General features: G+C 46.2%; 1 protein-coding gene across 3 annotated transcripts in view; it reads right to left on the bottom strand.

Moving 5' to 3' along the window:
* Positions 1-15,791, bottom strand: part of LOC131680582 (uncharacterized) — a 483,677-nt gene that overhangs the window by 84,572 nt on the left and 383,314 nt on the right. For all 3 annotated transcript variants that reach the window (XM_058961308.1, XM_058961303.1, XM_058961298.1), the window contains one exon: positions 4,237-4,647. In XM_058961308.1, the coding sequence (XP_058817291.1) occupies positions 4,237-4,647 (411 nt within the window). The remainder of the gene's footprint in view (positions 1-4,236; positions 4,648-15,791) is intronic.

The following is a 15,791-nucleotide window of genomic DNA, read 5'->3' on the forward strand; positions in this document are numbered from 1 at the left end:
TCTGTTGAGAGCAACGCAAGGCAATCGTTCGTCCCTTTGCCTTTGCGGAAGCCAAATTGTGTATCTGACAGTAAGCCATTTGTTTCGACCCAATTGTCGAGCCGAAACAGGATCATTTTCTCGAACAACTTCCGGATACAGGACAGCATTGCAATCGGACGATACGAATTGTGGTTGGAGGCTGGTTTTCCTGGTTTTTGGATGGCGATGACCCTCACCTGTCTCCAGTCATGTGGGACAATGTTACCCTCAAGAAACCTATTAAATAAATTCAACAAGCGTCTTTTGGCAGAGTCTGGCAGATTCTTCAATAAGTTGAATTTAATTCTATCTGGCCCCGGGGCTTTATTGTTACATGATAAGAGAGCAAGTGAGAACTCCACCATCGTAAACGGTGTTTCGTTCGCGGTATTGTAAGGCGACGCGGCGCGGTAGATTTTCTGTGCCGGGGCGGAATCCGGACAAACCTTCTTGGCGAAATCGAATATCCAACGGTTTGAATATTCCACGCTCTCGTTAGTACTGTTTCGGTTTCGCATACGTCGGGCCGTGCCCCAAAGAGTGCTCATCGATGTTTCTCTTGTTAACCCGTCGACAAACCGGCGCCAGTAACTGCGTTTCTTAGCTTTCATTAAATTTTTCATTCGCTTTTCTAATATCGCGTACACTCGATAACTAGCAACTAACCCGTCGTTCCGGAAGGTTTTATACGCGGCAGCTTTCTCCGCGTACACGTCTGAGCACTCTTTGTCCCACCACGGGTTGGGAGAACGTTTTTGGGTGTTCACGTCGGGTACTCGTTTCGTCTGAGTTTGAATCGCGCTATCGAGAATCGAGTTGGACAAAAACTTATATTCTTCCTCCGGGGGAAGTATCTGTGTTGAATCGATAGTTTTGGATATCTCAGCAGCGTAGCTCTTCCAATCAATGTTTCGTGTGAGGTCATAGGGAACATTGATTGGTGTCGATGGTCTTGAACCAGTGGTGATTGCAATTACAATTGGTAAGTGGTCACTACCGTGGGGATCAGATATTACCTTCCACTTGCAATCTAACCGTAGTGATGTCGAGCATAAAGATATGTCCAGTGCACTTGCTTGCGCAGGTGGTCTAGGAATTCGTGTCATTTCCCCTGTGTTCAGAATTGTCATATTGAAGTTGTCACAAAGGTCTTGAATTGTCGAAGATCGATTATCGTCGTATAGACAGCCCCACCCCGTACCGTGAGAGTTAAAGTCTCCAAGAAGCAGGCGGGGCGAGGGAAGGTGTTCAATCACGTTGGAGAATCTTCGATATCCCATCATGGCCCGAGGAGGAATGTAAATAGAAGCAATGCAAAGATCTTTGCCTTTGATTGTTGTTTGACAAGCGACAACTTCAATGCCTGGCGTCGAAGGGAGGTTGATTCGATTGAAGGAGTAGCACTTTTTGATCCCTAAAAGTACCCCCCCATATGAGTCTTCTCGATCCAAGCGGATAATGTTAAAATCGTGGAAGTTGAGGTTTATATTAGAAGTTAGCCATGTTTCACATAGGGAAAATGCATCACAATGATTGTAATTTAGCAAGTGTTTTAATGAATCAATTTTGGGGATAATACTTCTGCAGTTCCACTGTAAAACAGTGATCAGATCCCTGATTCCGTCTAATAAGTTAGCCATCGAAGGATACGATCGCTGTAAGGAGGGGCCATTGTTCAGTCAACTGTTTTAAAAATGTTCTTACTGTTGGTAGAATAGCAACCAGCAAGCTTTTCATAGGATCGGTAATGTTGAAAGCTGTGAATATCCAGTCCACAATGTCAGAAAATTTAAGGAATCCCGTTTTAGGTTGAGTTTCTGACTGTAAAATTGGAGCACTTGGGATTTTTGGTGCCCCGGGGAGTGCTGGGAACTCCTGGTTGTATCTCAATTTCCCAAAACCAGGAGGTATTATCTTCGGATTTGTACCAGCACTTCCAGTTGATGAATTATTTTTATTTTGTACCCTTGTTTGGGACAACCTAGGACCCTTACGAGGAAGTTCAGGTGAGTTTTGATTAGGTCTTTTCCTAGAGTTTCCAAGCGGAGCCAAAGAATGCCCCTCGCAAGGGTCGTTAGAGGCGTTATCGTCAGTTGGCAAGAGAGCGAATGGGTTTTCGGAGATAAGTGGAACAGCTCTTTTAAGCATTTCTGCGTAAGAGCGTCTGGAGCGATCTTTGGCGGATCGCTTCAGTTTATCCGCGCGAAGTTTGTACGTTGGGCATGTCAAAAGTGCATGCGGATTCTCCCCACAGTAAACACACTTCTCAGCGGGCCTACTGCAAGTATCATCCGCATGGCGTTCCCCACATTTACCGCACCGTTGCTTGTTGCTACAGTAGGTGGCCGTGTGACCTAGCTGCTTGCAATTGGAACAATTCATGACCCGCGGTACAAACAGGCGTACAGGTAGACGAGCTCCTCCCACTTCAACGTAGCTCGGAAGTGCAGATCCGGCGAAGGTTACGCGAAACGAGTCTGATGGATAGTAATTACCATCTTCGATGGACTTTGAGTGCAATTGCTTGCACTCCAAAATCTTAACTGATTGAAGGTTAGGGTCCTTAAAGCGGCCAGCCCCATCATTCATCAGATCATCGACAGTTAGACCCGCATCACTTACCACACCGTCGATCTCCACATCACGAGAAGGGATGTAGACGCGATACTCCAGCGTAAAGAGGCTATTGCTAACGATATCATTGGCCTGTTTCAAGTCAGTAACGACTACGCGCAGTTTATCTGACTGAACCTTTTTAATCTCGGTTACGGCCGAGTAACGTTTTGTCAGCTCCCGTGCAACAGTTATGCTGTTTAACGGTTTATTTTTGGGCCGAAAGTATACCACCCAAGGACCAGCGGATCCATCCTGGTAAACCTTGACTCGGGGGGGCTGTGAGACATTGGGGGAAAGTGGGGGAAGTGGATCGACCATAACATTATCTGTCTCAGTATCAGATATACGTTCTTCTTCATAATATTCCTCTTCGGAGGGTGATCCTTCTGTTTGTTCCATTTTGTTGCGGGAGCAACACGCTCGACCGCACTGTTTAACTTAAATCAAAATAAAAAATCAAAAGCAATAAAAAGAAAAAAATCGATAAGAAAAGTAAAAAACGAAAAACTTCACCAGTTGGTTCCTGACGAGCTGGTAGGTGAATTGATCCTTCGTTTCTTTTATCCGTCACCCGCGTGACCTTCACACAGTAGAGCTGATATAGCTCGTCTAAACAAAGCCGTCTTTCAGGCAAGAAAAATGTTTAATAACGCACTTCACTGCACTACTTTAACTGATATCGCAGGTAACAATTATCACTCGCGGGACTGTTTATTAGTAATGCTTTACTGCAGCCTCTGCCACAGCAAGCACCTTCGTACCACCGAAAAAACTAAACCACACCGGAGAGAACAAAAAGCACTTGTTTCCCGGTACAAAGTTGGGTTACGAATGATCAATTAACTTTGTTTTCATTGTAATGGTACCTTTAATGTCAAACCTACTTTGTCGTATCATCGCCATCGATCATAATTAATCGAGAAATGCTAAGCGTTGAATAGATACATACATACACTTACGAACCGTTGCTGTTAGTAACCGTACGAGATCACTAGAGAGGTACCAGGATTTGATCGGATAGCCGCAACCAAGTTGCTGTAGTGTAGCATATGTATCAAATGAGTGCACTGCGCTCTCGTCAGCCACACAACACAACAACAACAACACCACTGTGAATGAGTCGTTTGCGATTCAGTTTTTCGCACCTGTTGCAGACCGCGCTGCTGCACTCCATCGCAATTCGAGTGGCCGTAAGGAAAGATTTAAATTTCACTTAAATTGCACTTTGTTTGCTAGCGGATAACACTTTTTTAATGAGCTTTCGAGACGCGATACTGCATTTGGTACACAGCCGAGGTGCACAAGCAAAACTTTGTATCCTTTCACTTTCTCCGCCTGATCGGCGCCTGCAGGGTTGTTTTTCATGAGGTTTTTCTTCACTGCCTATTCATCGTAAGTAAGGTGCATACAAATTGCTCACAAAGTCACGTAACGAAGCAACGTTCGTGTCACTACATTCAGGATTGTTTTTCACACCCTTACCCGATTTGCACTCGCGCGTTTTAACACTTTGCTCACTTTCTCTCTTTGAAATTCAATGTTTCCTTCTGTCCACCAGGAAGCTCACGATAGATGGCGTGAAGTTCGACGGGTACTTACCTGATATGATGGACATACTGCGGTTATGATTACCACGGATTAAATCCGATGGTTTGAGGGTTGCTTCTTCGACCACTTCCAGACCGGAATCCGAGTCTGGTCCTTCGACACCATTATGGTTCTGATTCTGCTGTTGTTGCTGCTGCGACGGCAGCTGGTTGTAGTAATCGTGCTGGGCGTTGTTCTGTGAACCCGTGGTGCCGCCACTGCTGCTGACACTGGTGTTGAAAATCATCGTATTATGCTGCGAACCGCCGCCGACGCCACCGTTGTTCATATGCTTGTGCAGATAGAAATTATTACCGTTCGTCATCGAGCCGGACTTGGTCTGACTGCCGGGCCCGTAGTGAGCAGGCTGCGACGGTGCCTTCAACGGCGGCGGCAATGGTGGTGGTGGGGGTCCTACTGGTACTGTACCAAACACCCCGAAGCCAGAGCGTGTGAGCGAGAAGGGGCCATCGTGGAACGAACACGAACATTGGGGAAAAAAGAAAAAGAAAAATGAAAATGAGAGTAAAAGATGCAAAAGATTTTCACTTGGTGCAAAACATTATGTTGGTAATTTTTTCCATCTGTTTTTTTTCGGCGGATCGTTTCGTGCCTTTCTTTCTTCCAAGCCAAACGTTGGAATATTACCATGTTCACAGCTGTATACCAACCCAACGCAGGCGCTGTCGGTCGGCGTCAGCGATGAATGGGTTGGTATTTCGGTATTAATTTCGATCATTTATTTTCTAGGAAGGTCATTTCAACGGGCCCGGGATCATTGGAGTTTTGATCAATCTCCGAATTTCGCTGGGTTCGATTTTGGGCGATACAATCAATTAAGACAATCAAGCGGCCCGGGCGAGCCGATGGCGATTTGTGATATAATTGGTGGAATTTTACGAGCTTTCTCACACCGCTTTTCCCGGGCACTGGATTCAAAACCGTTAAAATTGGCCATACGGGAAAAGATGGCGCCGATAGGTGGACTGTTCGGAGTGTGAACGCTTTGTTTTCCAATTAGAAACTGCAGGCTTGAGTGCGGTGGATGACGATAAACTTGTTTTCAAATGCGTTTTTGTTAATTATAGATGCTTTTCAATGCTTGCATATGTTTCGAGTATGTTGGGGTGTGGCTAGTAGAACGGCCTGTAGTACAAAACAGTGAATATAGCAAATTGGTTGAAAGCCATATTTTAGGTAATAAAACAGCTGATTCAAACTACTGGTTTGAATTGGTACTTGGTACTGATAACACTGGTAAGCCTACGCGTCGTGATTTGCCAACTGAAAGGATTATCCTCTATGCCTCTTAATATAATGAGATAAATAAAACTAAAACTAAAAAAGTTAAGGTCCAAATTCAATATTTGTGTCGTCTTTAGGTCCATCTGTGTCAAATTGTTGCGACAAATCCCGTTTGGAAGAAAAACGGGCAGCCAGCAAAAATCCGTCAGGAATGCAGCAGCTGTCAAAATTATCAAAATGGCGCTGCCAGAATGCAGCTATACTCTTTCCAGTTATGGTAGGCAGATTCGCCTCACCGGTTCTATTTTGTTTATCGTTGTTTCATTTTCGCCATCTTTACATTTTTCCAAGAAGGATAGTTTTGGCAGATGAAAAAATAGGGAGAAACAAAGATTTTGGTTTCAAACATGATAAGTAATACGGATTTCATGTCTCCAGACATGTTTTTATTATAAATTTTCGTAAAATTTAAAAAAATTAAGAAAAAATACAAGCAAAACCTGAAGCGGTACAAAACCGGTCTTGCCGGTGCGTGCCTGGCAGAAATCCGGCTGAAAAAACCGTTAATAACCGTAAGGCGTAAAATTCTGCCAGAAACGGTTGTTGCATTTGAGTCGACCGCCTGGGCAGCGCTCTGCCAGCCAGACCCCCAGAAATTCTGCCAGACTTTTTATTTCGCTGCCGGCTATCTGGGGCGAATTCTGCCAGGCACGTCCGAGCGGGATAAAGTGCGTATGCTTGGTTCTTAATTCTGTTGAAGATTTTTAGGTTATCTGCAAATGACAACCATTTCAGTTGACAGTTTAGGAGGACCCGGGGCTATTAAGATAGTGGTGGTAATTCGGACCCCCTTGATTTCCCAGAAAATCGCAAGAATTTTTGACTGTCGTACATATTCGTGAAACCGCTATTCTAAAACATTCTTTTTGAGAGATAAACTTAATTCGATATTATTTTTAGAAAGGAGATAAAACGTGTTTAATTTGTTTTTGCGATCCTCAAAACAAAAATCATTATAATAGTAAAATCGTGCTACAAATAAAGTAAATTTTTGGCAAAACTTGAGGCTTCCATTCAATGGAATGATTTTTGTTTGGGTGAAAACACAGATATTTTCAAGACGCTTACCACTTTTGTGCGAAATGACCCCCTATTACACCAACCACCGTTCAGCGGCTTGCTGCTGCGCATACCATTGCACACGCCACAGCAAAGAAAATACATGATGCGACAGCTGACATCTATGACTAAGCAGACTAGCTTTTTGTAACGCAATTTATTTTTTTGCTACTTAAGGAGTTTCTCCAATAAATATTTCATAGGTTAACCTAATTCTATAGTCTAAAAATTAATGAAAAATGGCAGTCTGAATTGCCTCATAGGGAGGTTCGATTTACCCCTACATTGTAAAAGGATGGGAAAACAAAGAGGTTTCCAAATCCGCTGCCATGGACTGATGCAAATGAACCTTTTATGGCACCAAAATGTAGCTGAGGTTCTAAACTAACAATTAGGACCTTTGACCGATACATTTTTCCACATCTATCCACCTAAATCGCCGCTTAAGTATGTCCGAACAGCCCCGGGTTCCCCTACATCTTTGAAATAGAGAGTGAATATGAATGGTCCAAAATGACCTCCTTGCGGAATACCAGACATAGCGGAGAACAGTTTGGAGTATACATCAACTATATTCACACTGCCAACGAAATAGAATTGGAACCATCGGAAGAGTGATCCACTGAAACCAAATGGCTCATGGTATTTGGAGCTAAATGGATCACTGAGACGAAATCTAAAATGCTCACTAAAACGGTAGCTAAACGGCTTACCGAAACCAGAACTAAATGCCTTGCGGTAATTTACTGCTGGGTAATATCCGAGTGGAGTTCGGGGCTGAATGGCTCAAGTACGCAGAGGATCTATACAGCGTAATAGATGGAGAGAATGACAGAAAGCAAGAGGAATGTAAAACTAAAATACTAAATGGATGAAAGGTCGAGCCTTTTCATGGATCAAGCGAAGCTCCGAGTTAACTTTAGAAAACTCGTGAGCAAAACGCTTCGTGATCACTAAAATCAACGGTGTCGTCATGTGCAGCTGTTACGCACCTACGGCCTTCAGCCTAATTCGAGAACAGTTAACCGAGCAGTTGATCGGCCGAAAGCCGTTAGTCATTGGTGGTGACTTCAATGTCTGGGCTGTGAAGTGGACCTTGGTACCTTGGTAACCAACACAAGACGATGCATCCTGCAGGAAGCTCCAGACGATTTTGTAATGAAGGTTCCGTTACCACATTTCGGAGAGACGTGAGGGATTCTATCATTGACGTCACATTCTGGAGTCCTTCACTAACGGCGAACATGGACTGGAAAGTGTGCGAGCAGTATACACATAGTGAGCACTAGGCGATTCGCTACCACATCGACCAAGGAAGCACGGCAGCACGTAGAAGGACAACCGGCGAGCGAAAGTGGAAAACCTCTTCGTTAAGTCACTTTCGTCGGACAGCAACACGGAGAACATTCATGCGGTTGATCTAACAAGAAGGTTTGTTGACGCCACAATGCCGCTAAAACTGGAGTCACGCAGCCGACGGCGCCCAGCCCCCAGTCAGGGTGGAATACCAAACATGGCACTGTATTCTGGTATATGCGGACATGTTCAAGATGGTGCTGCAGAAATTTTTAGATGAAGGCAACTTCTCCGAAATATCGAAGGTACAGAAGCTAAAGCCAGGGAAGTCACCGGGTGATCCCGCCTCGTATAGGCTTATATATCTGCTGGATACACTCACAAAACTCGGAAAACTAATCGACGACCAGTTCAGCTTCAACAACCACGTCGACTACGCCTGCGATACGTCAGCGAACGGGATAGCGAGGATCATGTTAAACGTCGGCAGTTCGAGAAGCAGCACGAGACGTCTGCTAGCTAGTGTTTCGTCATTTTTATTTATTTATTAACAGATTAAGGCCGAAGTGGCCTGTGCCGTATACAAAAGATTCCTTCATTCCACTCGGTCCATGGCCGCGCGTCGCCAGCCACGCAGTCTGCGAAGGGTCCGCAAATCGTCTTCCACCTGGTCGATCCATCGTGCTCGCTGCGCGCCACGTCTTCTTGTACCGGTCGGATTGCAATTGAGTACCGTTTTCACCGGGCTATTGTCCGACATTCTGGCTACGTGCCCGGTCCACCGTAGTCGTCCGATTTTCGCGGTATGACAGATGGGCGGCTCCCCCAACAGCTGATGCAACTCATGGTTCATTCGCCGTCTCCATGTGCCGTCTTCCATCTGCACTCCACCGTAGATGGTACGCAGCACTTTCCGTTCGAAGACACCAAGTGCGCGTTGGTCCTCCACGAGCATGGTCCAGGTCTCGTGCCCGTAGAGAACTACCGGTCTAATCAGCGTCTTGTAGATGGTCAACTTCGTACGATGGCGAATTCTGTTCGACCGAAGTGTCTTGCGGAGGCCAAAGTAAGCACGATTTCCTGCCACGATGCGTCTACGAATCTCTCTGCTGGTATCATTGTCGGCAGTCACCAGTGAGCCCAAGTACACGAACTCTTCAACCACCTCGATTTCGTCGCCACCGATGCAAACTTGAAGCGGGCGGTTCTCATTCTCTTCTCGTGAACCTCTTCCTATCATGTACTTTGTCTTCGACGTGTTGATGGCAAGTCCGACGCGCTTGGCTTCTCTTTTCAGTCTGATGTAGGCTTCCTCCATCTTCTCAAAGTTTCGTGCAATAATATCAACGTCATCGGCGAAGCCAAGTAGCTGAACGGACTTTGTGAAAATCGTACCACTCGTGTCGATCCCTGCTCTTCTTATTACACCTTCCAGCGCGATGTTGAATAACAGACACGAGAGACCATCACCTTGCCGTAACCCTCTGCGTGATTCGAAGGGACTCGAGAGCGTCCCTGAGACACGTACTACGCACATCACCCGATCCATCGTCGCCTTCACTAATCGCGTCAGTTTGTCCGGGAATCCGTACTCGTGCATAATCTGCCATAGCTGATCTCGATCGATAGTGTCGTATGCGGCTTTGAAGTCGATGAACAAATGATGTGTGGGCACATTGTACTCGCGGCATTTCTGCAGTACTTGACGAAGGGCGAACACCTGATCCGTGGTAGATCGTTCGCTCATGAAACCCGCCTGGTACTGCCCCACGAACTCTCTTGCAATTGGTGATAGTCGACGGCATAGTATTTGGGAGAGTACCTTGTAGGCGGCGTTCAGCAGGGTGATTGCTCGGTAATTACAGCAATCCAGCTTGTCGCCCTTTTTGTAGATAGGACACACGACACCTTCCATCCACTCCTCCGGTAAAATCTCCTCCTCCCAAATCTTGGTAATCACCCAGTGCAGTGCTTTAGCCAGTGGCTCGCCACCGTGTTTTAGTAGCTCGCTTGGTATTTGGTCAACCCCAGCGGCTTTATTATTTTTGAGCCGGCAAATCTCCTTCTGGATTTCTTGGAGATCCGGAGCCGGTAGTGTAATGTCTTCCGCGCGTGCTCCCAGGTGCGTTACCGTGCCATCCTCGTCGTCTGCTGCATCGCCGTTCAGGCGTTCTTCGTAGTGCTGCCGCCACCTCTGGATCACCTCACACTGGTCCGTGAGAAGATTCCCGTTTGTATCTCTGCACATGTCGGCCTGTGGTACGTGGCCCCTGCGCGAGCGGTTCAACTTCTCGTAGAATTTCCGTGTGTCTTTAGCGCGGTACAGCTGCTCCAACGCTTCGCGATCTCGGTCTTCCTGCTGGCGCTTTTTGGTCCGGAAAACTGAGTTCTGCCTGTTCCGTGCCTGTTTATATCGCGCCTCGTTCGCCCTCGTGCGGTGTTGCAGCATTCTCGCCCATGCTGCATTCTTCTCTTCGACTAACTGCTCGCATTCGCCGTCGTACCAGTCGCTTCTTCGTTCCGGGCCCACCGTACCTAGTGCAGTGGCTGCGGTGCTACCTATGGCGGATCGGATATCTCTCCAGCCATCTTCAAGGGCAACTGCGCCTAGCTGCTCTTCCGTTGGTAGTGCCACTTCCAACTGCTGCGCGTATTCTTGAGCCACTCTGCCATCTTGTAGCCGCTCGATGTTTAGCCGCGGCGTTCGGCTTCGACGAGAGCTATGCACTGTCGAAAGTTTTAAGCGCAAGCATACTGCAACCAGGTGGTGGTCCGAATCTATATTCGCACTGCGATAAGTGCGGACGTTTGTGATGTCCGAGAAGAATCTACCGTCGATTAGAACGTGGTCGATTTGATTTTTTGTTACTTGGTCCGGTGATCTCCAGGTGACTTTGTGGATATCTTTGCGAGGGAAGAAGGTGCTTCGGATTACCATTCCACGGGAGGCTGCGAAGTTCACACATCGTTGGCCGTTGTCATTTGATACGGAATGCAGGCTGTTAGGCCCGATCACCGGTCTGTACATTGCCTCCCTTCCTACCTGTGCGTTCATGTCGCCGATGACAATTTTCACGTCTCGCAGAGGGCAACCGTCGTATGTCTGCTCCAGCTGCATGTAAAACGCTTCTTTCTCGTCGTCGGGTCTCCCTTCGTGTGGGCAGTGCACGTTGATGATGCTGTAGTTGAAGAAACGGCCTTTGATCCTCAACTTGCACATCCTTGCGTTGATCGGCTGCCACCCGATCACACGTTGGCGCATCTTGCCCAGCACTATGAAGCCGGTTCCCAGCTCGTTGGTTGTACCACAGCTCTGGTAGAAGGTAGCCGCTCGATGCCCGCTTTTCCACACCTTCTGTCCCGTCCAGCAAAGTTCCTGCAGCGCCACGATATCGAAGTTGCGGGGGTGTAGCTCGTCGTAGATTATCCTGTCACATCCTGCGAACCCGAGCGATCTGCAGTTCCATGTTCCGAGTTTCCAATCGTGATCCTTTATTCGTCGCCTGGGTCGTTGCCGATTGTTCTGGGTCGTATTCTCTTCTGTATTGTTCGTTATGTGGGTTTTTTTAAGGGGTGGCTTATAGGGCCTACGCCAACCACCTGTCTCGTCGGTGGGCCATCGTGCCAGGACTGCTTAAGGTCCCACCTGGGCACCAGGACAGGTTTACACCTTCCGAAGAAGGGTAACCCCCCCTTCCCTGCCAGCATACGACAAAAGTTCCCACCGGGGTTGGTTACCCGATCTTCACTAAGGTTACTCGTATCCCAGTCGACGCCACGAGGAGGCCAGGGCTAGGAGTTACTGGGCAGGAAGCTAAGGACCGCAAGTGGGGTCTATTTTATGCCTTCAGGTACGAGAGGCTTACGCACTGCCCAGTCATTGTCGATAGTGTTTCGTCATGGATACCGCAATATGGGGTTCAGGGCGTGGATGCAGCTTTGAAATTCAAGTGGATCCGCGAAAAGCCGTAGAAGACTTTCCGGTCGATGGTCATACGACTCGCGAGCGCTTACAGACCAATATCGTCGGAAGCAGTATGCGTTATCGCTCAGATGATACTCATCTGCATCACTTTGGTGGAGGAGTGCTGGAATCGGAGAAACACCAATGTAAGGAAGATGAGGATAATACAGAGGAAGAAATGTGGACCTATTGGCTCATTATAAACCTGTGGACGTGGGTCAATCGAAAGCACGTAAGGGTAAGCTTTCACCTGACACAGTTCCTGTCGGGCTACGGTTGCATCAGCAAGTATCTTCATCGGTTCGGGCAAGCAACGTTACCGTGCCCGGAGTGGGAGAAAATCGAGGAGACACCGGAGCACGTGGTCTTCGAATGACCGAGATTCGAAGCGATAGGCAGGAAGGTGTTCGAAACGGGAGGGCTGGGCATCAACCCAGATAATGACGTAATCACGTGGAACACGGTCAACAGAGTGGTGATGCATATCATGTCTGCCTTACAGAGAAAATGGCGTGATAAACAGCTGGTAACGGTTTCGGGAGAGTAGGCACCGCCAGGAAACTCTCTGTCGAAGTAGGCCAGATCGACCACTGGATCGCGACAGAGCACCGGGTCGTCGTAGCGTCAGCGAACCGGACGCCATGCACCACCCGGAATCGCCGGACTGACCAGGGCATCCTACCGGTAGGCTCAAGAGAAATATAACGAAAACATTAGAATTACCGGAATCACCGGTCCAACGTCGGAACCTGGATGGCTGGCTCTGTTTCGGGAGAACTTCTCCCGTCGGGGAATTCTCTGTCGGTTTAAGCTAGGTTCATTGTTAGGGACTAGACCGAGTTGTTCGAGAGTTGAGAGCTCAACGAGGAAGAGCACCACTTCCAGCACAAGAAGGGAGCCAAAGGCGCTGAAGGAGATGCAGTACCAAATGGCACAAGAGAGCCTAGTCGTAGTGTTGAATGGCACAAGAGAGCTGAAGGGCTCAGTAAATTAGACAATCTGGAGTTTTCCGCCCAGATTGTCCTCGTAGAGGAAGAGCACTAATTCTCGACCCATAGCTAGCTTTCCTACTGCCATACAGAAATTGCCACGCTGTGTGGATGGTCGAAAACTGGTAGTATGTCGAGAAGAGGTGCTGTAACCGTACTGAAGCAACTTACTACTAAGTTGTAGGATTGGAGTGTGTGCTATGCACATAAAACCCCTCCCCGAAGTAATGCCGTAAGGTGGTGCCGAGGAAGAATCAGATTCCGTGCAAGAGTAGTTGTTTTAGCGGGTCGGGTGGCTGCCCAATTAGGTTTCCTGAGTTGTTGGATTGTGTACCTTTTTTCTCCTACTTGCGACGAGTCTTCTATCAATAAACACCGCGTCTACGTACCCAATCACAAAGTTGAGATCGACGGTGTGGTCACCGATAGGAGTTGGCTTGCGTGGATCTGGTGAAGCACAAGGTTGTCAATGTAGAGTGTTTTGGACTGCAAGAAATTGCATTAAGTAGTAGAACAGGCTGGACAAAATCATTGTCCATTAAGACTCGCATCGGGTTATTACATGCTACGACCTTGCCAAACTTCATTATTGTCGACAAGGTGCACCTTTTCTTACCGCGGGTCATGAATAATACCAAATGCTAGCAGAAGATATTTTTGGTAATGGAGGTTATTTTTCTCAGGGGTGAGATATACTAATGCTAATACAACAAGATTCATTGATTTCCAAATTGGAGTTCTAAAAATGGGCCTCTACTGTGTAGATTATCCCCATGAGTTCTCGACATATGCAACGTATCAACATCGCAACGTTACCATTAGGATTTAAACGCTCGTTTGCATAAGAAAAATGAAGAAAGCTACGCTACTGAATTGTTGTCTCTGGATGAGTGCGTTTCTGACGATCTTCATGAGATGACAACATTTTCTGTGCTAATATCCTAGAGGAAAAGATCCCTTGTTTCTCTAAACGACCGCCCAAAATAACAGCGCTAGGATGCGCTTGACTTGGAAATTTGAGTGGTTTGCAGCACTTCCAGGGACACCAGAAAGTACCTCTGCATCCCATACAGAAATGAAACATAAATTGCGTCATGTAAAATTTAAATCACTTCAGGAATAAGACTCTTAAATTCAGTTTATTTCCAACTACCGAAGCTCAACCTACTCTATACTTCTGCCTGAGCCAGAGGAAAGCGATCGACAAAAACAGGTACTTTATTCTTGTGTTCATTGTCTGAAGAACACAGGAAACTGTTACTTTTCTTTTTGCCTTCGTGATCTGTCAGATGAGTGAGCGTAGGCAAATAGTACAGATGTTTTTATGCTTCTAGGAATCAATACCACGACATCGATCACTTTGTATGGTCGTGCACTGGGTATTATGTCATTAGGTCTCAGTTAATTAATTCCGTGATCTACCCTGACCTTCAACAATATTCAACTAAAACCAATCAATAACCAAATTTAGATCCTCTTACTGATTCTGATCCTGAGTACCGCCGATGGTTGTGTCCAACCGCGAACCTTCATTAGTGTTTGTGAAACCGATCGTCGAAAACTCAATAGAGCTTCGGAAAATTATACGTTGAATTCATCTTGACCAGACTCGCACTAAAAGGTTCCTAGTTTGATAGGGTCAATGCTCTCCCATTGCATATGACTAGACCTCTTACTGGAAGCCCCACAGTTTAAGAAGAACAGTTTTGTAAGGAGAAAAGCCCAATTAACCTATCGAGCAAAATCAGTACGGTCGTACAAGCTGTGGTCTCTGATTTTGCTCGATAGCTGTTTTGGTTTTACTTCTTCCAAAAGTGAATATGACCCTGTGAAGTTGTAAGTTCAACGAAACTGTTAGCTCAATCATATGTTATTGCTAGATGTTTTCATGTCTCAATATGTAATCCCGTAGTTTAAAGTAATTTAAAATGTAAAACAAAACAAAATTGGCACCTTTAAGCTAACGCAAACCTGCCTTATCAAATAAACGAATAAAATAAAAATAATGTTGCCGTGTGAACATGGTTTGGTTATCCAAATTCGTCAATCAGAAACAATCGGAAATCTAGCGCATCGTTCATTTAACTTGTGACATCGAATACCATTGAGTTAAATTACCGAGAAAACAAATCCAGGTCACATAAATTCAATAGCCGGAAAATTTGATGGTTTAATCAGCTAGCCTTTCTGTGCCGGTAGGTAGGTACATTTCGCCACTACAATAGCACAAGCAACGATAATGATGCTTCACCGCAGCGGTAAAGACCAATAAAAGCCAATAAAACCAATCACTAGTTTTTTTTCTTAAATCAAACTAAATTGCAACCTCGGTGACGATGGATCGTCGTAACCGATTATTAGCCTTAATAGAAGGGAGTAAACCTCCGATGATGGGGTAGGGGTAGAAAAGAAACATCCAACGCCGCCAGGTTATTTTGGCCCGGAGACCCCACGTGTGGCCGACCACCACGGGCTACTTTTGATCACATAATCCGACGTAGTTATTGTACTGTTATTGAGCGTGCGGTTGTTTCTAGTCCATTAGTTGTGGTCTCCCAAGGCGGTTGAGGCAGGGATTGTTGTTGGAGTTTTTTTTTTTTTCAAACAATCCAAACTAAACATAATTATCCGACCGACATGACGGGATTGAAGCTACTAGGGGCATCAAAAATTTAAAAAAATAATACGTCATTCAGCAATAGACCACTCGTTGTTGATTCGCTGATTGTTTTTATACTTTGGAGATCGAGCAATGCGCATAATATTGGGGTAAAATAAACAACCGCACGATAGACGTAAGCTGCATCAACAGAGCTGAACAGAGTGGTGTTATTGACGTTACTCGCACTGTAAAAGACACTAGAGGTCGGCATTATGCATTATGGCGATCAGGAGATTAACTCTGTGGGAAAACGTGTCTTTAATGAAAATTTATACTTCCGAAGGCGCTTTAA

The sequence above is a fragment of the Topomyia yanbarensis genome, chromosome 1, assembly GCF_030247195.1.
Source record: "Topomyia yanbarensis strain Yona2022 chromosome 1, ASM3024719v1, whole genome shotgun sequence".
Classification (NCBI taxonomy): domain Eukaryota; kingdom Metazoa; phylum Arthropoda; class Insecta; order Diptera; family Culicidae; genus Topomyia; species Topomyia yanbarensis.